At 35.8% G+C, this 23,279-nt stretch overlaps 5 protein-coding genes across 11 annotated transcripts; 1 reads left to right on the top strand and 4 right to left on the bottom strand.

The window, feature by feature from the left end:
* Positions 1 to 3,746: 3,746 nt before the first annotated feature.
* Positions 3,747 to 4,884, bottom strand: LOC121264437 (putative invertase inhibitor). Its single transcript, XM_041167601.1, has one exon. The coding sequence runs from the start codon at positions 4,296 to 4,298 to the stop codon at positions 3,747 to 3,749; it is 552 nt and encodes a 183-aa protein (XP_041023535.1). The 5' UTR covers positions 4,299 to 4,884.
* Positions 4,885 to 6,343: 1,459 nt separating this feature from the next.
* LOC121264435 (probable galacturonosyltransferase 4) lies at positions 6,344 to 11,253 on the bottom strand. Of its 2 annotated transcripts, none has more exons than XM_041167599.1 (9): positions 10,770 to 11,253; positions 10,592 to 10,626; positions 10,433 to 10,474; positions 10,178 to 10,301; positions 9,854 to 10,005; positions 9,081 to 9,352; positions 8,523 to 8,880; positions 7,663 to 8,238; positions 6,344 to 7,130 (listed from the first exon to the last, which is right to left on the bottom strand). In XM_041167599.1, the coding sequence occupies exons 1-9, from the start codon at positions 10,867 to 10,869 to the stop codon at positions 6,855 to 6,857; spliced, it is 1,935 nt and encodes a 644-aa protein (XP_041023533.1). In that variant the 5' UTR covers positions 10,870 to 11,253; the 3' UTR covers positions 6,344 to 6,854. The 2 variants fall into 2 exon arrangements, with proteins under 2 accessions (XP_041023533.1, XP_041023532.1); XM_041167598.1 differs by having other exon boundaries at positions 9,854 to 10,053; positions 10,770 to 11,252.
* A 5,772-nt stretch (positions 11,254 to 17,025) lies between these two features.
* Positions 17,026 to 18,480, bottom strand: LOC121265030. Of its 3 annotated transcripts, none has more exons than XM_041168465.1 (2): positions 18,397 to 18,480; positions 17,026 to 17,790 (listed from the first exon to the last, which is right to left on the bottom strand). In XM_041168465.1, the coding sequence occupies exon 2, from the start codon at positions 17,773 to 17,775 to the stop codon at positions 17,293 to 17,295; it is 483 nt and encodes a 160-aa protein (XP_041024399.1). In that variant the 5' UTR covers positions 17,776 to 17,790; positions 18,397 to 18,480; the 3' UTR covers positions 17,026 to 17,292. The 3 variants fall into 3 exon arrangements, with proteins under 3 accessions (XP_041024399.1, XP_041024400.1, XP_041024398.1); XM_041168466.1 differs by having other exon boundaries at positions 18,389 to 18,410; XM_041168464.1 differs by lacking the exon at positions 18,397 to 18,480 and adding an exon at positions 18,281 to 18,379.
* A 576-nt stretch (positions 18,481 to 19,056) lies between these two features.
* On the bottom strand, positions 19,057 to 22,421 carry LOC121265027 (pentatricopeptide repeat-containing protein At3g24000, mitochondrial). 4 transcript variants are annotated; one of them, XM_041168460.1, is made up of 2 exons: positions 22,288 to 22,421; positions 19,057 to 22,143 (listed from the first exon to the last, which is right to left on the bottom strand). In XM_041168460.1, the coding sequence occupies exons 1-2, from the start codon at positions 22,288 to 22,290 to the stop codon at positions 20,143 to 20,145; spliced, it is 2,004 nt and encodes a 667-aa protein (XP_041024394.1). In that variant the 5' UTR covers positions 22,291 to 22,421; the 3' UTR covers positions 19,057 to 20,142. The 4 variants fall into 4 exon arrangements, with proteins under 4 accessions (XP_041024394.1, XP_041024395.1, XP_041024393.1 ...); XM_041168461.1 differs by having other exon boundaries at positions 19,057 to 22,202; positions 22,288 to 22,415; XM_041168459.1 differs by having other exon boundaries at positions 22,280 to 22,403.
* Positions 22,422 to 22,541: 120 nt separating this feature from the next.
* On the top strand, positions 22,542 to 23,045 carry LOC121265662 (chaperone protein dnaJ 11, chloroplastic-like). Its single transcript, XM_041169350.1, has one exon. It carries the CDS (start codon positions 22,542 to 22,544, stop codon positions 23,043 to 23,045), a length of 504 nt encoding a protein of 167 aa, XP_041025284.1.
* The last annotated feature ends 234 nt before the right edge of the window (positions 23,046 to 23,279 follow it).

The following is a 23,279-nucleotide window of genomic DNA, read 5'->3' as shown; positions in this document are numbered from 1 at the left end:
TAAAAGTAGTAAATATTAGTAAGATGAGTATCCAAATGGGGCCAAAATCTCTGAAACATTTTACAGAATCATACAAATCAAAATTAGAGAATGTTGTTTGGTATGTTCTGGGAGCCTCTTCTCTGTGGTCTGCGTTACGGCGTTAGAGTTCAAAAAGCGAGGTGGCATGTGGAAAAGTAGTACAGAGTAAGAGGTGGGGGAAAAGACCGTTAGATTTGAATTTGAAAGTTTTCAACAGAATCACATAATAATGGCAATTGGCATATGGTCTTTGGCCTTTTCAAGCTTAGCCGTATTACACAACGAGATAAAAGACAAGTGTGACTGGGTTCATTGGCGCCAAAACTATACTGTTCTTCTACCTATTGTCCATTGCATTTCATTTCTTCTAACTTTTCTTTGAAATAAATAAATAAATTTTCTTCTTATTCAGGATTGAATAATGCTAGTGACAAGCATTTTCACACTTTTTTATGGTAGGATAGTTCTTTTTTTTTTTTTAATAAAAAATCTGCACGAGACTTGTATATTTGAGACTTTCTAAATAATTTGTGTGGATCATTGAGCAAGTGAAATTTTCAACTCTTTATCTGCCCTATGCAAGGTATTTATCAAGAATCGACCTATCACTTAAACTATACTTGAAATTCAGCTTGTTCTGTGAATTTTGTTTACTACTTGGGGATATACAGGATAGAGCGGCACCTATGCCGCCATGGATGGGTTGATATAAACAGCTTTATACATCAAAAGAGATTATAAATGTACTTATCACTCAAAAGACTGTATATACAAAGTACATGTATAATCTCTTTGGGTAGTGCTACTATGCCACCCAAGTTTGTCCACTTTGTGTGCCTCTAGTGCAAATTATACTTTTTTTTATTTTTGCTTTTTATTTCAAACATATTTTTTTTAAAAAAAAAATATCAATATACTAATAGTCACTTTCTTAATTATTAAATAAAAAAATATTAAAAAATAAAATAAAATGTATGAACGGTCAAATTAAGGAGACAAACTCACGAGGCCTAGTATTATTTTCCATATACAAAATGAGTGGCCAAGTGGGATTATCTGTAGTACAACTGGCTGTATTGATACTTTGTGGGTTTGTAGCTTTGCCGTTTCTCTTTCAAGGGAAAGAGCAGTTTGTCTTTTTTGAAGTGCAAACTTCAAATACATGATAATTCTGAAACAAAGGCCGCTGCATGAGGGCGTGAACAGTGAGCTGTGAGCGTCATGGGACCCCAAGTTACCAGGTGATAGCTATTAAAAAAAATATTAAAAAATAAAATAAAATGCATGAACGGTCAGACATGCAAGACTAAAAAATGGGACAACTCTTAAAAATCATTGAAAACTTGGTTAAATGAATGCAACTATGCTTTAAGAAAATGAACAAACATGTACTAAATATTCCCAGGAAACAAAATGTCTTTTGCTCAAGACAAATCCCACAAATTCAGCTCCCTTTCCCAATATTATGACATATCAACTCATATCAAACGCTCATCTTCTGCAGAAAGTTGTTTTGAAGTTAATGTCCCCACCACTCGAGCCGAGACAAGGATTAGAATTGAATGATATCTGCCAATAAATCTCTAGAATAATACACTAATTATCGTGGATTGTTTAGAAAATGTTTTTGTTTTTTGGTCCCTGGTTCTGCACAATGATGACAAAAGCTCAAGCAGCTTTCAATCCTAAAGTCCTAGAAACTAGAAAATGGCTAATGCGTTAAAGGATACTATTGACAGTATTAAGACCTTGGGAGAATCTCTCTTTTTCTGCTACTGACATATGGGAAAGCTTTCAAATGACCCTCTTCTTCACATCAAAAGAATGAAAAGAGTAAAGGTTACTTGCTGCTTTGCTGGGTTGCTGCTACAACTATATAGATATCCTACAAAGCAGAACCATGTTTGTTTTGTTTTTTGTTTTTATTTTCTGAGAAAATCAAACATATGTTTGACTGCTTGTACAAATATTGTACATATTTGACCGAGTCAAATCCTCAATCCTCTTCCTTTTGTATTCATTTGATCAATGATTCCTTTAGTTATGCATCGATCAAGCTTTGGGATCTTTATGATTATTTGACCATGTTTATTTAATGGAGGATTAAAATTAAAAGAAAATCTTATAGACGTACCAACCTCCATTAAAGTTCTTGTGACCAGATTTGATCGTTGGTGATGAACTCTTCTTACACTGTCACAAGAAAGTTCCCAATGTTTGAAAAGGAGTTCCTGTCTGCAGCCATTGATGTGGCATAGTTTCAATGTTTTCTTTGGCATATAGCATTTTAAATGGTCCTCAACATGGTTACTTTTTCTTTTTCTGTTTTCCCTCTATTTTCAAAGGTATTCGAAGTCATTTATCTTTGAATAGTCTCTTAGATACGTGCAGCCCCTCCATCCTGCCCTACCAAACAATTAAGAGATAAAAAAATTCTAGACAGAAGTTTCACACTCCTGTACATCACTTAAAAAGATGTGATTTTACTATTTCACACTCCTGCATACCACTATGAAATATAATGATAAAAGAGTAAAATCACATATTTTTAAATATTGTGCAGGAGTGTGAAACTTCTGTGCAGCACGACTCGTAAGGGATAAGAGAACTATTTGATAAATGAGGTTTCAAACGCTTGAGAGATGCTTATCAAGGCTTGACTTACCATTTGAAACTCCCCATGAGATTGTCGACATGATTATTTTTACTTGAGTATACACTTTCAATCATTGTATTCCAAAGTCAGCATATTCTTTTCTGGAATCAAATTGTAGATTTCAATAGCTGCTAATGAATTTCTTAGGTAGTATTAGATGGTTTATAAATGTTATGAAATGCATTTTGTATGTCTAGTTCTCTTAGACTCTAACTTCACAGTTCGCGCAGAAACTCTTAGGGATCTAATGCGTATATTTTTGTTATTCATCATCCTTAATATTATCATCCTTAATGACTCAAGGTGATGTGTCATATTTTAAGCGGTTTCATAAATCAATCATTTAAACATAAATGTCACTTAAAGAGTGACACATCAAACAGTGTGATCGAGGTTGATAAAATTTAGATAAAAAACAACATTTTTCTTCTTTTAATATTTAAGCATAAGCATTAGCAGCATACAAAAATTCAACTATTTGATTCGGTTATTAAGACTAGGAAAGAATAACTTAATTGAGCTCGTGAATTTATCTCAGATAGGTTATGTACCAATATAGGTTATTTTAGATATATCATTAAAACTAATATTTATCTTAGCAACATACATAGTTCTGAAATATAGATATGGATACGTGATGCTCTCATCTTGTTATAAGATATGTCATTAAAATTAGTATTTATCAAAACAATGTTAATGACATAACATATTTTAATTAGATGAGAGCATTACATTACATTATCTATACTTTCAGGTTAGGTTTGGATAGTGAGTTGAGATCAAATATGAAAATTAAATAAAATATTGTTAAGAAATTATTTTTTAATATTATTATTGTTTTAAAATTTGAAAATGTTGAATTTTTTATTATATCTTATGTGGAAATTTGTAAAAATGTAAAATACTCGGAATTGAATACTTTATACCAAGTTCAATTGGTTCAAACCTCTCTCAATAAAAGAAAATGAAATAATGTAGTGATATTTAATTTAAGTATCTAATATTTAAGAATGCAGTCTCTTGTTTCTCACATGGATCATAGAAGACTAATCTCACAAATTACAAAACGCTAAAATAATCTCGAGACGGCAACGCAAATTTCACAAAGAACCTTAAAAACCTCGTTCATGGCAGTCAGTGGGGTGCGTAGACGCGTTCCCTTCAAAGCGGCCTGACAGTCGGCGGCAGCATGGGTGGCATGATTCGACAAACCAACCAACATGTAGAAGCTCTCAGAGTCCAAGTCTCCGTAAGCCTCGGCGAGGGCGGAAACAGCCTTCTTGTACACGCGAGAACACCTCTGGATATGTCGGCTTTGGCCTGCAGTTGCATTATTCTTTAGCAGCTTAGCTATGTGGTCTTTGGTGCTAGTGGCTTTAAATGATGCCAGCCGGAATGCAACGTAGGCTAGCTCATAGCGTTCAGCTTTGTGGGTACGTGAATCGGTGTACAGAGACTCAACACAGAAGCTATAGTTCGAGGTTTGGTTACATACCTTGTTCACAAGCTTGGTTGGCTGAAAGTCGACAGCATAGGAGGAGGAGGGATCGATGGAGATGGAGATGGAGATGGAGATGGAAAATAACAAGGAAAGGAAGAGAGAATATGTCACCATTTTCATTTTGATTGAAGATGATGTTGTAGAAAATGCTAAGTGAGGAATTTAAAGCATCCGGACCGTGTCCTTAAATGTGTATTTATCAATTAAGGTTTGGGTGTAAAAGCTGAAAAATGTGTCATATTTGCAGCATGGGTGCTGCCATTTACCATTAGAATACTAATGAGGTTTGTAAATATTTTGTGCTTTTGCTGCCATTTGTGATTGGAATATTGATGGGTCTACATTATTTTGTGCTTTTATGGTAGAGCCTCAAAAGTAGACTCATTATTCTGCATATTTAGATTATGATTATCACCATCAGGGGTGTGTCACTTTGATATAACTTCAGGTGGAGAGGCTTACCCATTATTTCCACTCGTGTGCGCAACTGAAGAAAACCAGTGCATTCTCCTCAGCAGCCGAGCCCAAACCCGGACTTTGGATGAGACGGGGAGATGATGGAAATTTCCAAGCCCATGGTGGGTTTTTTGGGTTGAAAAATCCAAACTCAATGGCTGCAAGGTGTTGGCATTATAATGACTAGGAAAAAAAAAATAGAAAAGGGAAAGGTGCTTAGACTTTCCAACAAGGACTCGGGCAGACTATTTTTGGCCTAAATTTTGTATAGATTAATCTGATAAGAGTAATGCTATGTTAAATCGTGGAGTAAGTAAATACCGTTTAATCGTTTTGAAAAATAGTAGTCTATTATTAAAAAATTAATTTTTTTTATATAAGCTCTCCGTATTTACTTATTTTTTTCAAAAAATTTATGTGATACTTGCATATTAAATATCATTTCTCATAAATCCATATTCCAAAATGTACACCCCGAAATCTCCGCGTATAAATTGAAATAATGGCTAACTTCTCCCAACCAACTTATAAAATAAATATTTTTATGTAAAAAATCTCAGAGGGACAAATTATAAAATGGTATGTGGCATAAATTATTAAATTTCAACTCCTACTTTAAAATCAAAATATAGTTAAGATGTCACATCAATATTTATTACCTCTATTTAACCAAACATCCATCATCATATTACTTTTGTCAACACAATGTTTATCATCTTTAAAAGGAAAATAATTTATGCATAATATTTTATACAACATATTATACAATAATATATTAAATAAAAAATATTTTTATAAAATATCTTATAAAATTTTTTTATAAAATATCTTATAAAAATAATATAATTTTATAAAAATACCTCTCTTTTATAATATTATTATATAATATATTATATAATTTGTTATGTATACCATTACTCTATTTAAAATAGATTATTAATTTTTTTAATCAGCAATAATTAAGATTTTTTTTTAAAAAAGGTCTAATGATTGAAGACAATTATTTTTAAAAATATAATGATTAAAACTTTTAAAAATATAATAAAATATCTAGAAAACTCCAAAAAGTATCATCCAACCACTAGAGAATAAAAACTGGTTTAAATCAGCAGTCACGTGAAAGCCGAAACTGGCCAACACCCGGATCTCACTCTGAGTGAAAGACAGAAGAGATGAATCTTGAAGGGACCCACGGGAACAACTCCTTTCAAAACTATATTCATTTGTTAATAAAATAATATTCAAGCACATAACATCGTGCTCATGGGCTGTACAGTGGGTGGCGACCTCAAGAACTAGAAGAAGGCAACCCAAATATTCAATGCAAATGCAGGAGAAGGGTGGAGAAAGAGACCCCAGTCCCCACCACCACGTGACTCACATCAACATTTGTCGTCATCTACTCTTTGCTACAGCCTGTCCTTCATCTTCATAATTTCTGCACTGCCAACTCTCATGATTCCTTTCACCATTACGAGAGTTATAAGGACAAAAACGTGATACAGTCACTTTAAAAAAAAAATATTATTAAAAGATTAATTTTCTTTTCATACGAGTCTCGTATTTATTCATTTTTTTTCTAAGTGATTGCACGTACACTTACGACTGCAATTATCATTTCTAGTTATATCCTGATCCAGCTCTTTAGAAGTGAGCAATGAATTAATTAGATTTGCTGTAAAAGAAAGCACCCAGTACAACAAGCCATCTGTAGATACTCACACTGGTTATGAATAAGCAACATGATCACTTGTTTACACTTCAGTACTGAGCTACGTTGGGAAATTATCAAAATAAGTCAAAGACCACCAAAAAAAAAAACCCATAATTCATCATTTACCTATGTGAATGAGAGCAAACAGTACTGCAAACCTAATAGAATCTCATATACAACGAGAAGATGACATGCACTCTAATGACAGCAAAAATCTAGCTTCAAATCATTTACAAATACGCCAGGGTAACTGAAGTACCAAAGCTAAATACATTATCCGTTAGGGCCCCCACCCTCTTCTAGCTCAATATTAAAAAAAATACAATTAAGAAGTAAATTAAAACGTATACAGAAAGAATTGAACTCTTTTTTTTTTTGGAAAAAACAGAGAGCCTACAGAGAGGGGATGCAGACCTGAAAAATGCATGGCCACATAGATATTGTTGAGAGCAGCTGCTTGATTATGGATATCATGTCAATGCTTAAATATACCATGAGTGCCAATTTTATGGATTAATATTGCACTCCCGCAAATATATATGATCATAATCAATAAATCTTGTCCAGTAGCTTCGATACTTGGGTATGCTTATCTCAAGCCATGGTTTCATGTTGCCATTATAGTGTATGACAGATGCTCTTTCAATTTCCTTCTGGCCAACACTAGGATTATAACCAAGGCCTAGCACATGCCATGATCGATCAAGTGGGTAAGTGCGCTTCCAAAATGTTATGAGACCAGGTGGCAGTGTTCCCAACTTCCACAACTGTCTGTCATGATTCTGCATGAGAGCAAAAAGGGGGTAATGGCTTAAAATTGAAGACAACGAAGAAAAATTTTATGCTATCCAGGCAATTGAATGTCAAACAGTAACTCCTCGCCCTAGTCACCCTACCACATTTGTATGGGCATGGAAATAGTTCCAAAATTGTTATCAAATGATGAAGTTTAGACAGAAAATTTTAGATGGTTGATCACATTTATGTGTCAAATAGAGATAAAGCCCATAACTCTTAAAACAAATTAAGCAATACAAAAATGCCCCACTACTTACCTTTTGGCAGCGACGAGTGCACTGGAAACACAAAATCAAGCGGCATTAAGGCCAGGATATATGTGGTAAAATTAGGTTGAAAACTTACCCATGCTCGTGTATGCATTAATGACTATAGAAGTATTTGGATTTGAGTTTTTAAGCCAGTAACTTAAATTCAGATTTTTCATCCATTTTGCTAATTGTCCATCGATCACAAGGGTTAAAGCCAGACAAGGGCATTACCCACAAAAAAAAAAAAAAAAAATGAATTACTTACCAGCTTCTGCCATGAGTGGTACACTCCTGTGATGTTTTGCCTCTTCCATTCCGCCAAATCAAATATATTCATTCCATATGCCCATCCACAGGCATGGGGGTCAAAATTCTTTGATATAAGGGGATTTGAAAAGTTCAGATACCGATCAAAACGATGGAAGCTCTCTCCACACGTCTCTACAGCACCATTAACATTCCCCTTCAAATCAAGGGACCAGAGGGCAGTGAGATCCTTCTGCACAACTATATCGTCATCCAAAAATAGTACTTTGTTGAGCTTTGGGAAGATCTCTGGCAGGTAAAACCGAAGATGATTGAGGATAGATAAGTATTTTGGGTTCCGATACTTCAGATTCGAATCGGAATTGGCCCGATGAGTTCTGAAGTAATAATCTATCATGGATTGAGAACCCAGCTGCTTGAGAACTGGACTATAACTTGAATTTAACCAGGTAAACTCTTCAATGTTCTGGACCTGTACAGTGGCTTTACCAGGTGGATTTACCAGGAACCACATCCTCATTGCCACATAATTGAGTCTGTCAGTAACAATGTGGAAAACATGCTTCGAAGGGTCCTGCCAAGATTTCAAGCATTTTTTCAAATTTGAGACATCAACAAAAATGTGAAGACCGAAATGGCAGATACATGATTATTGTTGTTGTTTTGCTTTTTGTTCCTTTTTCTTTCTTTCTTTCTTTTTTTTTTTTTTTTTTTGTCGGTGGTGGGGGAGGTGATAATGGACAAAAGGAAAAGAGAAAAGGTCGATGTTGAAGTAGGGTCTTGGAAGAGCCATTACAAACTTTCTTTGAACTTCTTGGCAAACAAAGTATTAAGCATATCAAGCTAGAACATAATTACCTTAGAATGGATAACAGTTGAGTTTACAACAACTGCTGCTGCCAATACGTTATCAGAGAATAATGCGTAGTGGTACAACCGGGGATCTTCTAATTTCTCTTGATTTGGAAACTGCTGTTGAGAAGAATTCAAGGTGTAATACTCTGTCGTAAGACGTAATGGAAGACAATGTAGACCCTTTGGAAGCGTTTTTGCAGTTAATTGTGTCAGGAAGATAGTCTGCTTTTTGTGCACCCGGAGCTGCTCCTCAGTTGAGTGGAGCATAGCCCTCAGCTTCTTTGCCGTAGCAGCACAATCATCATGAATCTGCTTTCCTTTTGCCAATGTTTGCTCCATTGCTTTCAACCTTTCATAGGCACTGCATTAACACAAACCACAGGCACAGATAAATGAAAAGAAAGATATAAAAAGTTAAATACTTGCATGCCAAATAGACAACCTAACAAGGCATCAGGCATACATACACTCTTTAGGGAAGGCATCAGATAGATATTTGAAGCAAAGGCTTGAGAAATTTTGGTCGTTGGCTATATTAATATGTTATAAGGGAAGACTTACTTCCTTCCAAGTTCTGAATCCTTGCTTGCATCCCCAAGTGCTCGCTGAACTTCCTTTATCCGCCCTCGAAGCTCCCTTGAAAAGTGAGGATTATTTCTAGTGGCCTGGAGGGAAAGATAAACCCTGGCCCTGATGAGCAGATCTTTAAGTTGTCGCACCCGAGCATCTGGCATGGCTGTTTGATCTTTCTGTTTGCCGGTGTCGATTTTTATAGTTTCTTTCTTATCCGTCTTTCTTGAGGTTTGAGGGGATTGTTGCTCGTGCTTTATTTCCTGATGGTAGAACCAAAAGAGAATACAAGGAAAAAAAAAACAGACTCAGCCTATTTGAATGATCTAAATAAATACCAAGTTCCATGGTGTAACCTGTATTTCAAGGTGACATACACCTCTCAAAGGAACTTTCAAATTCCAAGCCTTAATGGTGGGATGGGCTCTAGCCAAGCAATCCACAGAACAGTACCAGAATTAGTCAAGCATTATTATGGCCCGGACTTAGAATAGATTAGATTATGATAACCCACTAACAAAAGTCATAAGCAACAGAAAGCAGAAGTTTAATTAATTCCTTAGCAGAAGCATGGAAGCAACCCAGCACATACAACGCGTATGTAATTGTCCTTTTTTGTAGGTAACTCATATATGATTGTCCTTTTTAGCACGATAAAGCATTCTCAAAGACTTTTCAAACAAATGACAAGCAGCAATAATCAAGAAATTAATAATCGAACCCAAAACACAGAAGTCAAAGATAAAAATGCATATTTCAAATACCATATTTTGAGAGGCATTATCTGATAATTGCTGAGCTTTGTCACGGGCATCAATTGCATCTTCTCTAATTTCCATATCTTCAGCGATTGTGTCAATGACTTCCATGATGTGGTTCTCTCTTTGAGATCGATCTCGATCTCGATTTTCCTCATCTGAAGTAGTAGATAATACTCTAGTAGATTTATGGTCCCTCGATTCCACTAAATGCAAAGCGATAAAAAATGCAGCCCAGAGATTATTAAGGATGGCAAAGATTGTGCAATGATGCAAATTATACAAATTGGTTTGATGATTAGAAAACAAACGGGAAGCTTATTTATCTACCTTGAGTTGCAAGTGCAATGTGGGTGGAGTCTTGCTGGGCTGAAGTAGCAGAATTTGGAAGAGATTTGGTTGTGTTATCTGAATATACGACTCCAATCGGCTCTTTAAGGATAGTTGACGATTCCTAAAATGCAAAAATGAAAAATTTTCAACAGAGAAGATCTAGAATTTTGTATGCCTATGGATGCATGTCCATTCTGCAGTCTCTGAAGAGAGAACGGATTTTTCTTGTATCCACAGCAACTAAAGTAATACCTGGGGTAGCACATTTAGACGCTGGTTCTGACCATTGAGAGCCTGCTCGTCAAAACCAAACCAGAGAGATTCATTAAAGGATACTAAGATTTGAGTGATGGAAACTTTTTAAAACAAAGAAAGAAACATAATACTAAAGGGGAAAACTTTTCCACTTACAACGGCGGTAACATCTTCAACAAATTCATCCGTAGCTGCAGAATAGAAGGACCCAAAACAGTATTAATCCACAAAAATAAAATCCAGGTGAAAAAAGAGAGAGAAGATGAAGAAAACCCAACAAAAAATATATTTTCTTTTTCATGGAATGAGCCGATGGAGGAGGAGAGAAACTCACAAGAAGACGACTTAAAAGTAGCAAGGCGTTCGGTGTAAAACACAATCGGAGAAATCACCGTCACAAAGAGCATCAGCACCACTAAATTCCTCACCCTCATCTTCTTCCACTGCCAGAGGCCGAGAGGCCTACTGCGCTCTCTCTCTCTCTCACTCTCCCTAAGCAAAGCCACGCGTGTTGTCAATGAGACACACGCATTTGCGAAACACAAACAGAGAAGAAAACCGGCGCCCTCTCCCTGGAAAACCGCTAGCAAATTACTAGTATTCGGAATCTCTGATAATCAGCAAGGAGGACGGAAGGCAGGACCGAAAGCAAAGAGTGTCGGATTTGATAATTACAGCGGAGGAGAATGAATAATGAGAGAGAGAGAGAGAGAGAGAGAGAGAATTTGTTTATTGTATTCCCACTTGGCCTCGGCATGGTATGTTCACGTTTGTATTTATCTCTTTTTTTTCACTATTATTATCAATTTGTCTCGAAAGTCGAAACGTATTTGTAAAAGCCGCGCGTCAATAAAACGTGAGTGATACAATATATATAGGCCGAGTGTTGTCAGATTTGCACTGCCAATTCATTTTAGTACGCAATTAACGGGTTAATGCATCTCATCCGTTTGATAGCCTCGTTTGTTTCAAGAGATATAGAGCATCTCGACAGATTAGGTTAAAATTAAATTTATTGAATATTTAGTTATTAAAAAATAAAATATGCTTATAATGGATTAGTTAAATTTTAAATAATTAAAATTTAATTATAGTAATTTTTAAATTTTTTTTAAAATTTAAAAATTACTGTACATACATCAAATACATATTTTATTAATAATTTTACTCTCTCTTTCTTTCTATCACATATTTTATCACAATTGATATATTAATTTGAGTTAGTGATATATTAATTTAATTAGAATATGATTATTAATTAATATATAATAGGTAGAATAATAAAATATGATAAAATTAAATAAATTAATAATTAAAAAAATTAAATATTTTTAAAATTATTAGTTACTCATTACTATATAATGAATAAATGGATCATCCATTATGGAGATTTGATTTGAATAACTAAAATCAAATTCAATATATATTATTTTATTGTTATATAATGAAAAAATAACTATTCCAATGTAGAGATTTATGTGAATGAAATAGCTAAAAGTCAAATTTATCTTACATTTATAAAAAATGTCATTTAACTTTGACTAATCCATTGATGATGCTAACTCATCTAATCTCATTTAATTATTATAATTTTATCAAATTTACATATAAAATAAAATAAACAATTTAACTTTTTCAAATCTCAAAACAAAAATAATATTAAAAAAATATGTTATAACAATATTTTATTCAATTTTTAATTTTTATCTCAACTCATTTCATTTCATCTCATATGTAAAAACAAACGAAACCTTAATATTTATTGACCATACTTAAAAGATCAATTGCTCTTATTAATCTCCATTGATTTTTTTTAACGAGTTAACAGAATATAATATTAAAAACAACATCGCTTCATAATTGGATTGATATTCAAGCCCTAGCCCTAACCCTAGCCCTGTCTCCTTTCTCCTCTCTCTCGGCTTCCTCCTCTTCTATCTCTCGTTTCTCTCACCCCTACGTCCATTTACTTTGTCTATCAATTTAGTTCTTTTTGTTTAGTTTTATTTTACTTTGTTCAAAGTCAAAAAGATAAATTTACAACTTTCCGACAACTATCGAGAGACACACGCGGTAAAAACAGACTCCCAAATCGCAAATCGTTAAGAAGAAAGTGGCGATTTTATAAAAATACCACGAGTGATCCTCACGCACCGCCCACATCTGAGCATTGTCCTCATGTGCCACCCCTTTCGGCAGCTCTTCTTGCCATACGCACTAGATCACTGGACTTGTCGCCACCAGATCTTTTAGATTTGACTTTTATGGCTGAAAAGAGATATTTGTGTTGCCTTCACAAGCCATAAAAAGTCTACCAAAGTTGGTTCAAACTATAAGCTATCATTTTTCGCATCTATCTTACTGTTTTCCTTTTTATTTCCTTATTGTTAATTAAAATAAAAAAAGAGTTCGTCTCTCGGACTTTTGTCTGTAGATGTTGAGTATTCTCTTTCTATAAATAGTGAGGTTGAGTTGTCTCTTGGACGTTTATCTATAGAGAGTATCAGCAGTAGTGAAGACCAAACTAGTCACAAAAAGAAATAGTATACTAGTGGAGCTCCAAATGCAGTATTATGGTTTATGATATCATATTTGATATTGAGACATCTCAAAATGTATCTGTTATGTAAATTTCTTAATGAATGAATAATGATAATTTTTCTTAAAAAAAGAAAAAAAAAACATCTTTTTACCTAAATTGATATTTATTTTACGACTTGCAAATTAATAAGATATTATTGGATTAGGATGCGTCAAATTAGATGGTTTGGATAAAGTTTTATTTCTAAACAATATTGAGAATGACATCCACTCTTGATATTTACAATGTCACATCATATTTTTGTTGAATAATGATCTGTATAGAATTTGCATGCCTTTACATGGTATCTTCTTTTTCTTAAAAAAAATGGATGATGTATATAATTTTTTTTTAATAATAAATGCTGATTTTTATTAAAAAGATTGTACGAAACTTATTTATATACAATTATATCTAGTATTACTCAATTTTTATTGAGAAATACTTTAATCACAAAGAGATTACACAAAAATAAATTCACAAATTGACGTGACTTGATACAGTACGTCAGATTGTAAAGTTATTTTTATTGTAAGGTAGATCTAACGGATCACGTAAAACCACGTCAGTTTGTAAGTTTACTTTTATATAATCTCTTTGTGTCTGTAGCAGTTTTCATTTTTATTTATTTACCGTCAACTGGATATATTTCTAACTTGAATTTAAAAATTTTGGAAGAGATTGATCAACGGTCCTTTGTTAGGGATATTCTCATGTTAACATCAGAATTTGTGTAAAAATAAAATAAAAATATATAATTAACCTGTCACGCATGGTGTCACAAAATAACATATATCAAACCATTATAAAATGATAATCAGTGGCAGAGATTCTTATAACGGATTATTAACGAAAGAGTGATGGGGATGGGGATTGATTTTATCACAAAGTTCAAAAATTCTACGACAACATGAACCCATATGTCAACACACACAGCAGAATGATTGAGTTGGTGATTACCCTATTATACCCTCCAATTAGGGGTGAAAACCGACTCCTTCGGTGTGGTTTTTAAGTAAAATCGACGCCGACCAATGCTTAAGTTTTGGAAAAAAAAATAGGCCGAAACCGGTTGATGGGGGAGGAGAAACGCCGACGTCGGCCGATGCTTCATTTCTATAGCGGTTTACGGTCAGTTCTCAAACCGAGCTTCGTCTGAGAGAGTAGAGACTAGAGAGAGTTGCAGAGGAGAGAGGGAGAGGATGATAACTGAGATGCGAAGAAGAAGACGAATTGATATCAAAACGACGACATCGTTCTACTTATTTTTTTTTAATATGTTATGAATAAAACATTTCGGTTGTGTTTAAAACATAACTATAGGATTAAAACGGCGCCATTTTGAGTATAGAATATATAAAAAAATTAATTTATTTAGTTGGCCAGTTTAGCGGTTTGAATCGACGTCGAACTGGCCGACATCGTTTTCTCAATTTTTTACTGCATGCCGACCCGTTCTTCACCGGTTTCGACTGGCCAGTCTGAGTTGATCCCGACCGGTTCTTCAGTTTGTTGTACACCCCTACCCCCAATTAGAAAATAATTATTTTTAAATTAATAAAATGTAAAGAAAATATTTTATTTGTTAAATAAATTTATAAATCGACATGATTTAATATAATATAATAATAAATGAGATCTCTTTATTACCAAGCGAACGCTGAGTCGACAAACCTCCACAACTGATTGAACATTTTTCACCTTCTTTTCGCTAATAACTTACTTGTTCCTGCCTTGCAAAATTCAAACGAAAAATAGGAAAAAGTACTTTTTTTTTTTTTTTTTAAGCAAAAATTTCCCTTGTCTTTTAAGTTTGTTATCTGAATATTTTTTTTATAACCAAAAAAACTAATTAGTTGAAAATGCTCTTAGCTATGTTAGCTTGGTTATCTAATCTAATAGAAAAATTTTATACATCAATCAATATTTACTTTTATATTTCACATTTATAATTTTTTTTTATAAAATATAAGAATATTTTTTATAAAATATAAAATATAAAATAATAAATAGTAAGCGATGAGAATACTTTTTCGATCTACTAAGAGGAGAAGAGGACCACAAAAACCAGAGTCTTATTAGTATGGTAATAACTAGGCTGAGCTGCCAACTGTATGTTTAGGACATGGGAAAAAGTATATTTATCATTGTGGAGTGTATAAATATTATATTATATAATTTTAAAAAAATAAATAAATATAAAATCTTTATAAAATAATTAATTTTTTAATAATAAACTTTAATTTAAAAAAAAATTATATATAACATTACTAAAAAATAAATACATACATATATATTATATAGCACAAGCACATGCATTAATATGCCAATTTACTTTTCTCTCTCTCTCTTCTTTTTTATTATTATTTTTATTATTATTATTTTTATTTCAGGTGCGTGTACTGCCGCAACCACCATTTTGGCTTTTAGGTAGCTTTGTGTGAATTGAAATGAATATGATAGAGCCCATAATCTTGTAGGATGTGAAGGAGTAGCATCAACCACCACGTGGCACGCAAGTGTCGGCACAACGGCAACTATGCATCCCCTACTGATTTTCTCCTGGGATTCCCATTCTTGTTTTTTTTTTTTAAATATTTTTTTTGTATTTTTCTTTATTAATTTATGCTAAAAAAATCTATATTTAAATATATTTTTTACACTTTTAACATAAAACTGAAGTGAATGTCAGAATACTGAGAAAACATTAGTATTTTAAATTTTTTCTAATAATAATAATAATAGGTTCCACAAAAAGTAGTGTGTTGAAATTCAATTGCATTTATGTTAAAATAATAATTATTTAAAATAAAAGCATCCATTGCATTTATGTTATAAAACCTCTATTTTTAAAAAAATAATAATGTCAGCATTCAATTTTAAGCTGTCCATGCAACTAAAATTCCATTGGATTTTATTTTATTTTATTTTTTTTAAAAAAGATAGTAGGAAGAGTAAAGAGAAAGGATGATGTGAAGGCAATAATGATGAAAAAAATGCAAAAAGTGGGTAACGTCTAGTGTAGGGTGTCAAAGCATGCACTTGAAAAGCATGATGAAGTTGGTCCTACTACCCAACCAACCACATTTTCTAATTCCACGCTAACTCTCCCAATCGGTGTCCCCATTTTCCATTTCTTTATACAAATGCATATGCTTATATATATATATACATTAACGTTGCATTTGGATAGTAAAATATTTTGAAATATTCTGTAAATAATAATAATAAAATAATAATAAAATAATAAATAATAATAAAAAATAAGTAAAATATAATAATAAAATAATAAATAGTAGTGAGGTATTCTGAAGCGTTGACATCCAAACTAAGTCTTCAGAGCATGATTTTCTTTGTGTAAGTGGACTAACTTCAAGAGATAGATGTAACTGAACATCTTGTGTAAAATTCTACTTTCACACTTCTAAGTTATTGGATTAAAAGATTTTTTTCTTAAATTATACAAGATGCACTTAATGAAATTCCTTGTCAAGAGCGCGTGTACCCTTCAAAATTAGTCGGCATGAAACAGTGTCATATTAATTGATAGCAGCACAACCCACCAAATAAGATGCGCACATAAATCACAAGGCCCACCCCCCATCTCTTTCATCATCTCAACATAAAATTGTCTTGAATTTTCAATCTTCGCTGCATTTTATGTTTGTTAAATCCATTTGTGAAAAGAATTATACACAGAATCAATCTACTCAACAAACGGGAATTCGATCTCAAACCAGTGGTGGGACTCGAACATGGGTCGGAGTTTTTAAAAGCATGGGTAGACTCTGTTTGCACCACGGGCCCGCATGCAGCAGGAGAGGTCAGAAATTTAAGATACTGAAGATTGGGCCAGAAAGCGTATCATTGAGGGCCCAACATTCTACAGCTCTTAAATCTTTAATGAATATCTGATACTGCTTTTTTTTTTTTTTTTTTAAAATGGACACCTTGATGATACACGAAAGTTCCTTGAATGCAGCAAGTAGAAATAGTTCCTAATGTCATGGAATAGCAATTTACTGCATTACTCAGTACAATACAATGTCAAAGTACCAGCTACCAAACAGGAAGTGTAACAAAATGGTGAATGTATGCCCAAGAAAGAGCTAGCACCCATGAAAGGTGGTAAAAAGGAAAAAGGATCAACATCAGAAGGAAGGTCTTAAAGTTTTGCCATGACAGCATACATACAATTTATCACCACAGTGTGAGCTCCATCTGACATGAATGCGAGGAGGAGCTATAGGTTTCTAATGCATTTGAAAGCATATTTTCAGATACCACCACCCTGTTGAAGCGGCTGACCGAGTAGAGAGCTCCAAATGCAATCCAAACCTTCAGTTTCCAACCCATCACCTTCGGGTACCGCCCAACATAAACTATCATCAAACTTGTTCTCGGGAAGATATGGGATTTCCTCTGCCGTCCGACACAGACATTGCCCCGAAAATTCAATAGCAGCAGTGGTCGTGGAGTTGTCATGGGGGATCAGTGATGAAGAGAAGGCGTCCTCGAATCTCCAGTCCTCTGATTTGGAGATCATACCATCTTTCAGCCATGGGAAATCGAATACCCCGACATCTAATGCAATGGAAGAATCTAACTTCTTCATATTACTGATGTCATCGTTGTTCTCTCTGAAGTCACTACCCTTGAGATCTTGCTTCTTTGCCGAATTCTTATTGGAACAATCTTGATGGTACTCATGATGATCATCTTCCCTTGCTCTCTTATTATAAAGCTTCTCCCGCTCCATTTGTACAAACCCTTTCTGTCAAAAATAGATATATAGACCACATTTGAGAGCTCATAAAACTAGAGTTATGTGCAAGTTCTAAAACTCGAGACCTGACAAAGGGGATGATGATAGAAATCTGCAAAATATATATATGAATGTGTTTATGCATATGAATGCCAACTATATACGAGATAGCCTTAAAAGCATGGAAACTGTCTGTTATCCTCTGCTTCTTTCTTTCGAAAACAGGTTGTGGTATATTTTACGAAGTAACATACGTGATTAACATTACAAAAAATAAAAATAAAACACTCGTGAAAAACTGCAAACACATTTAAATTCTGGAAATAAATAAAAAGGGCTACAACCATATGATCAGATGAAGACGATTTATTAGAGAAAGACAACATAGGACTGAGATGCCCCAACATATACTATTCTATATGGCCGAAAAAAGCAACCAGAAACCCAAGTTTGAAATGAAAAAATACATGCATCTATGACTATGAATAGGCAAGAAAACCTTAAAACGAGATCGAATGGACAAGACACGCAAGAAACAGCTCCTGTGAGGTACACACAATCCCTATCACCTCAAAAACCAAAAGAAAAAAAAGAGAGATATATAAACTGAGCTACCAGTTCATAGAAAGAGGACCTCGGGTGCAAATAAAAGTTTTCGTTTCAAACAGAATTTCATAATATTCGGTCAAGAAGTATATAATCTTACAGAAAGGTTAGTTTGTTACCTTAAGACAGTGATGAGGCTGAGGCTGCCGGCTGGAATCGAGGTTGAGGCACTTAATTGTATATCTGGAACTGTTGTGGGGAACGTATTCTAAAGAACGATGATTAGATTTGGAGAGCTTTGCTCACACGCTACGCGATTTTAAGCTAAAACCGTCTCCAACCACATACAATACATGCATACACACACACTTCTCTCACGCTTTTCACCCGTCTCTGTACAGCAAGAATGATATGAAACAGATGGGTTGGGTCGGTTCCTTCTTTTGCGTTCTATTTCCTCTCTATTTTTAGCTTCCGAGGACCACAAGGCATTGGCATTACCATCTTTTTCGTTTTAACTCCCATCTCTCCCCTCTTGACTTGCCAATACCTCTCTCCCCTTTGCTACTGTCCTCTGATATACGACCACCAACTGCCTCTTCCCTCTCTTCTTTCCCCACGTCATCTCAAAGCAGCCTAACGTACGAGTAACAATGTCATCCCGTGAATAAAAAGTTAAAAGGAAAAAGAAAAGAAAAAGGATTTCATATGTTGGGTCACATCTTAATATCGAATAAAAAGTCCAAAATGCCAATAATTTTCAATATTTCAACATGGTGCGTTTTGGGGCAACATCCATGACAGCGTTTTCCTTGTCTTAGGATGCACAAGCCTATATATAAAACTCTACAATCTATGGTGTATGCTCTGACATTCGTTCGTACTTTACAACTGATTTCAAGAAAGATCAGTTATTATTTAATTGACAGAGCCAGCCACGTACAGATCCCTCTAGACTGTCTAAACAGATGTTCCGGTGGATGAGGTTGTTATCATGGTTACGTAATAGTAGAGAGCTACAAAGTACAACCTCCGATCTCTTCCCTTTTGCCTTTCTGCTCAGAAAAACCATATACGCGAGATAGTTTCGAGCCAACCATATATGCGGGCTATTTGCAGATCCGTCAGGACTTTCTAAACAGATGTTCCGGTTGATCGGGTTGTTATCATTGTTACGTATAGGTAGAGAGTTCCAATCTCCGGTCTCTTCCCTTTTGCTTTTTCTGCTCAGAAAAACCATATGCGTGATGGTTTCTGCCCAAACCTTCACGCAGATTTTGCTCTCATCATTGTCAATGTGCTGCATTGTATAGTCCACCTTGGTTCTGATTACCTCAACTGTACGTATGAAATGTAGTAGCTCCTGCATAATGTTGCTGTAACATAGGTTTGAATTCAACCATTCTGATGCAAGAAATAATTTCATTCCAAAAAGACAACCTCAGGAGGATCTTCCGGGGCTTCTGTCTCAGACTGCAGAAGCATATACAATAACCTTATGGGATTAGTCATGCCAATATGGAAATAATTGATGGTTGCTCCTGGATAAGAATTAAGAGCCTTGGCTACCTTCTCTCGCTTTAGCCATCTTCCAAAAGTTCCTCGGCCATCACAAATTAACTACCCATCAAAGGCCAACATAATTTCTCTTCCCAACACAAACTCTGAAAACCATATATCATAGCAAACATTGGAGGTTCATGCATAACTCATTGCCATGCCAACTTAAACCCTGAAAATCTCGAACATGGTGACTTATCATCATCCATACAAAAACCGGATTTTGAGACTTTGTGGGTGATTAAGTAGTAAGCACTACCAGTAGTCCCCACAAGAGCATGAGCCATCACTGAAGCGATGAAATCGATTGGTATCCCTCACGATGATTTCTCTATCCACCACCTTGGATGCAAACTTGATTGCAGAATGGCAATCACCACAAACTCTGATGTTCTTCTTGATTCGTATGGTCGACCCGGGAGGTGTCTTGAGAAGGGCAAATGCTAGAGCAAGCTTCTCACTATGGCACTGCAACTTTTCTTCCTTCTCGTCCTCATCCACAAACAACAACACATGGCTAGTGTCCGGGACATATCCAATCTCCTTGATCTTCCCAAGGATCTCCTCCCATTTCCTGCGGATCTCGTCTCTTTGCAGGTGGGCATCGTCATTTGACACAAACAAATGGATTGTATTCTCGATCTCCACCCAACTACAAGCAGGTTGCTTCTTCACTCCACTCTCTTTCATCATTTTTCTCACTTTCATGACGTCATCCCATCTTCCAGCAGTGGCATAGATATTAGAGAGCAAGACGTGGGGCCCCGAATCATACGGGTCGAGCTCAAAAACACGTTCAGCAGCATAAGCACCTAAATCCATATTCTTATGCATCCTACAAGCACCAAGCAAGGCCTTCCAGACTGCCGCTGTGGGTTCAATGGGCATCTCACTTATGAACTTCAAGGCTCGATCGAGAAGACCTGCTCGACCAAGAAGATCAACAATTGTTACATAATGAGCAACATGCGGTTCTATCATGTACTTCTTCATCAGTTCAAAATAATAATGTCCTTCATCCAAAAGCCCAGCATGGCTACACGCATGAAGGACACAAAGGAAGGTTACATCATTAGGTTGAATCGGAATCCTGAGCATTTCTTCAAAACGTTGCAAAGTTTCCTTCCCAAGCCCATGTCGTGCATATCCCTTCAGCATTGAATTCCAAGAAACCAGGTCTCGTTTCCCCAATCTATCAAAAACCTTTGTTGCATCCTCAATGCTCCCTGATTTCGAGTACATGTCAAGAAGAGTGTTTCCCACAAAAGCAACAAGCTTAACCCCCGATTTTGTCATATGTGCATGAACCCATTTGCCTTGCTCCAGAGACCCAGAACTTGCACAAGCGCTAAAAACACTAGAATAGGTAAACTGGGTCGGTCTAAGATCTTCTCTCTGCATCTCTCGGAACAGACTCAGAGCATGCTCTCCTTGACCCTTCCTAGCATGCCCGGCAATCAAAGCATTCCAAGACACCTCGTTCTTGCTTTCCAATTCGTCAAAGATCAACTGTGCTTCATCCAGAAGACCAAACCTAGCATACATGTCCACAAGAGAACTGCCCACATAAACATTGGAATCATAACCACACTTAAAAGAAAAGGCGTGGAGTTGCCGGCCATGCTTGTCGTCAGGCCCAGCCCCGGAAGCCTTTAACAGGCTAGACAAAGTGAACTGATTGGGCTGAAACCCAAGTTGGAGCATTTGAGGGAACAAAATAAGGGCATCCTCAGCGCGATCGTTCTGAGAGTAACCAGCAATCAAGGCAGTCCAAGAGACCACGTCTTTACAAGGCATTTCTCCGAACAGTTTACGAGCATCGTCCAAAGCACCAAACTTAGCATACATGTTGAGAACGGAGTTAAGAATAACGAGGTCATCACTGAACTCCGAACGGAGAATATGGAAGTACACAGCTTTTCCTTCTTTAACCATTCCCAATTGGGTGCATCTCTTCAACAACTTATTGTACAAAGTACGGTCTGGTTCGAGGGATCCACGGTCGATTAGATCAAGCACAAGAAGCCCCGTAGGGGAATTGTGGGTCTTGCTCTTGCGGAGAAGGTCCTTGTCTTGGACGATGATGCCACAATCAGAAGCACAGCAATCTCCCTCGGAAACCTCGGAATCGATCAAGGTAGCTGGAGTTGTTGCACACGCGCCAAACCGTGAAACTCTAAGACGGATCGCGCCCCTCAGGATTGCATTGTACAGATTGTTCATGATCTGGGTCGTCTTCTTCTGGAAACTGAAATGCTAAATACGGCGCAATCACGATTCACGTGAGTCTCTTGTGTTAAATATGGGAATATTTTCTAACATTAGAAAATAAAGAGTAAAAAATATTAAAAGAATGAATATAATAATAAAAACTACTCTGTACAGAAAACACCTGCCCACCATTTAACCCAACAGTGTGCTGAAAACCTAAACTGCTCAAAAGCAAAATGGTAGGCGCCCACTGCATCACCATTCCTATCTATTCTCCTCATCGTTCTTCTTTATAAACTTGCAAAAGTGAAGTTTTCAGTGTCCAAAAAGCAAACCCACGAGCTTCTTTCTTAAGCGGCCTCAGATTCCTTATCAACTTTCTACGCTCTAGTCTCCACTTTCCAGTTTCTACTCCAGTAACGCAATACCTGATCAGAGCAGAAATGCCAGGATATACCAGCCTTCCCCCTCCAAAATCCTCATTTGGGTCCAATATTTTTCATCCAAATAGTAAGAATCCGCTACCAATGTTGCCTAGACATGCTTGTGTCAAAACCCAACGCAGGACCATCCCGCTATGTGCTGCCACTGCAACCGAAAGGGTAGATGGTTCGGTGAGGACAATGAAATCATCACTCGCATTGAATGGCACGTTTTACCAACTACTCCGAGTGAAGGAAACCGCTTCGCAAACCGAGATCAAAGCTGCATACCGTAATTTGGCCAAGCAGTACCATCCAGACGCCGTCGTCGGTTCCAGCGCCGATCGCGATGCTCGGGATTTCATTGAGATTCACAATGCCTATACAACGCTATCTGATCCCGTAGCCCGAGCTCGATACGATTTGACTATCGGTGCTATAAATATCGCTCATTCATGTCCATATAGGTACATGACAGGATTCCCTAGTCCCACCAGGAGCTGGGAAACTGATCAGTGCTGGTGAATCAACAAATGCGAATGTATCAAAAAATTGCAGATGAACAATGTGATCATGTTGCTTTTGCATCATTTCCAACTCATCCCCATTTCTGGTTCTGAGGCATAATTTATTAGATCTTTCGAAAAACTAGGAGCCAAAGAGTTGTAGAATCAGTGCAGCTTAGGACTTCAGGATGGCCTTTACCTTGTTTAGGCATTGCTAGTAGATGACATAAGTATTCCACTTCTGTCCGAGAAT

Source organism: Juglans microcarpa x Juglans regia, chromosome 5D (genome assembly GCF_004785595.1).
Source record: "Juglans microcarpa x Juglans regia isolate MS1-56 chromosome 5D, Jm3101_v1.0, whole genome shotgun sequence".
In the NCBI taxonomy this organism is placed as follows: domain Eukaryota; kingdom Viridiplantae; phylum Streptophyta; class Magnoliopsida; order Fagales; family Juglandaceae; genus Juglans; species Juglans microcarpa x Juglans regia.
Note: the sequence above shows the minus strand (reverse complement) of the source record. Positions and strands in the feature narration are given on the sequence as shown.

Excerpts from the sequence above, each read along its gene's own strand:
- LOC121264437 (XM_041167601.1), bottom strand. The coding sequence starts at position 4,298 with ATGAAAATGGTGACATATTCTCTCTTCCTTTCCTTGTTATTTTCCATC.
- LOC121265030 (XM_041168465.1), bottom strand. The coding sequence starts at position 17,775 with ATGGAGCGGGAGAAGCTTTATAATAAGAGAGCAAGGGAAGATGATCAT.
- LOC121264435 (XM_041167598.1), bottom strand. The coding sequence starts at position 10,869 with ATGAGGGTGAGGAATTTAGTGGTGCTGATGCTCTTTGTGACGGTGATT. Across the intron at positions 9,353-9,853 it reads ATAATGCCTCTCAAAATATG|GAAATAAAGCACGAGCAACA; the intron begins GTATTTGAAATA and ends TTCTACCATCAG. Across the intron at positions 8,239-8,522 it reads CAACTGTTATCCATTCTAAG|GACCCTTCGAAGCATGTTTT; the intron begins GTAATTATGTTC and ends AAATCTTGGCAG.
- LOC121265027 (XM_041168459.1), bottom strand. The coding sequence starts at position 22,360 with ATGGTGATGCAGTGGGCGCCTACCATTTTGCTTTTGAGCAGTTTAGGT. Across the intron at positions 22,144-22,279 it reads TTGGGTTAAATGGTGGGCAG|CATTTCAGTTTCCAGAAGAA; the intron begins GTGTTTTCTGTA and ends CGCCGTATTTAG.
- LOC121265662 (XM_041169350.1), top strand. The coding sequence starts at position 22,542 with ATGCCAGGATATACCAGCCTTCCCCCTCCAAAATCCTCATTTGGGTCC.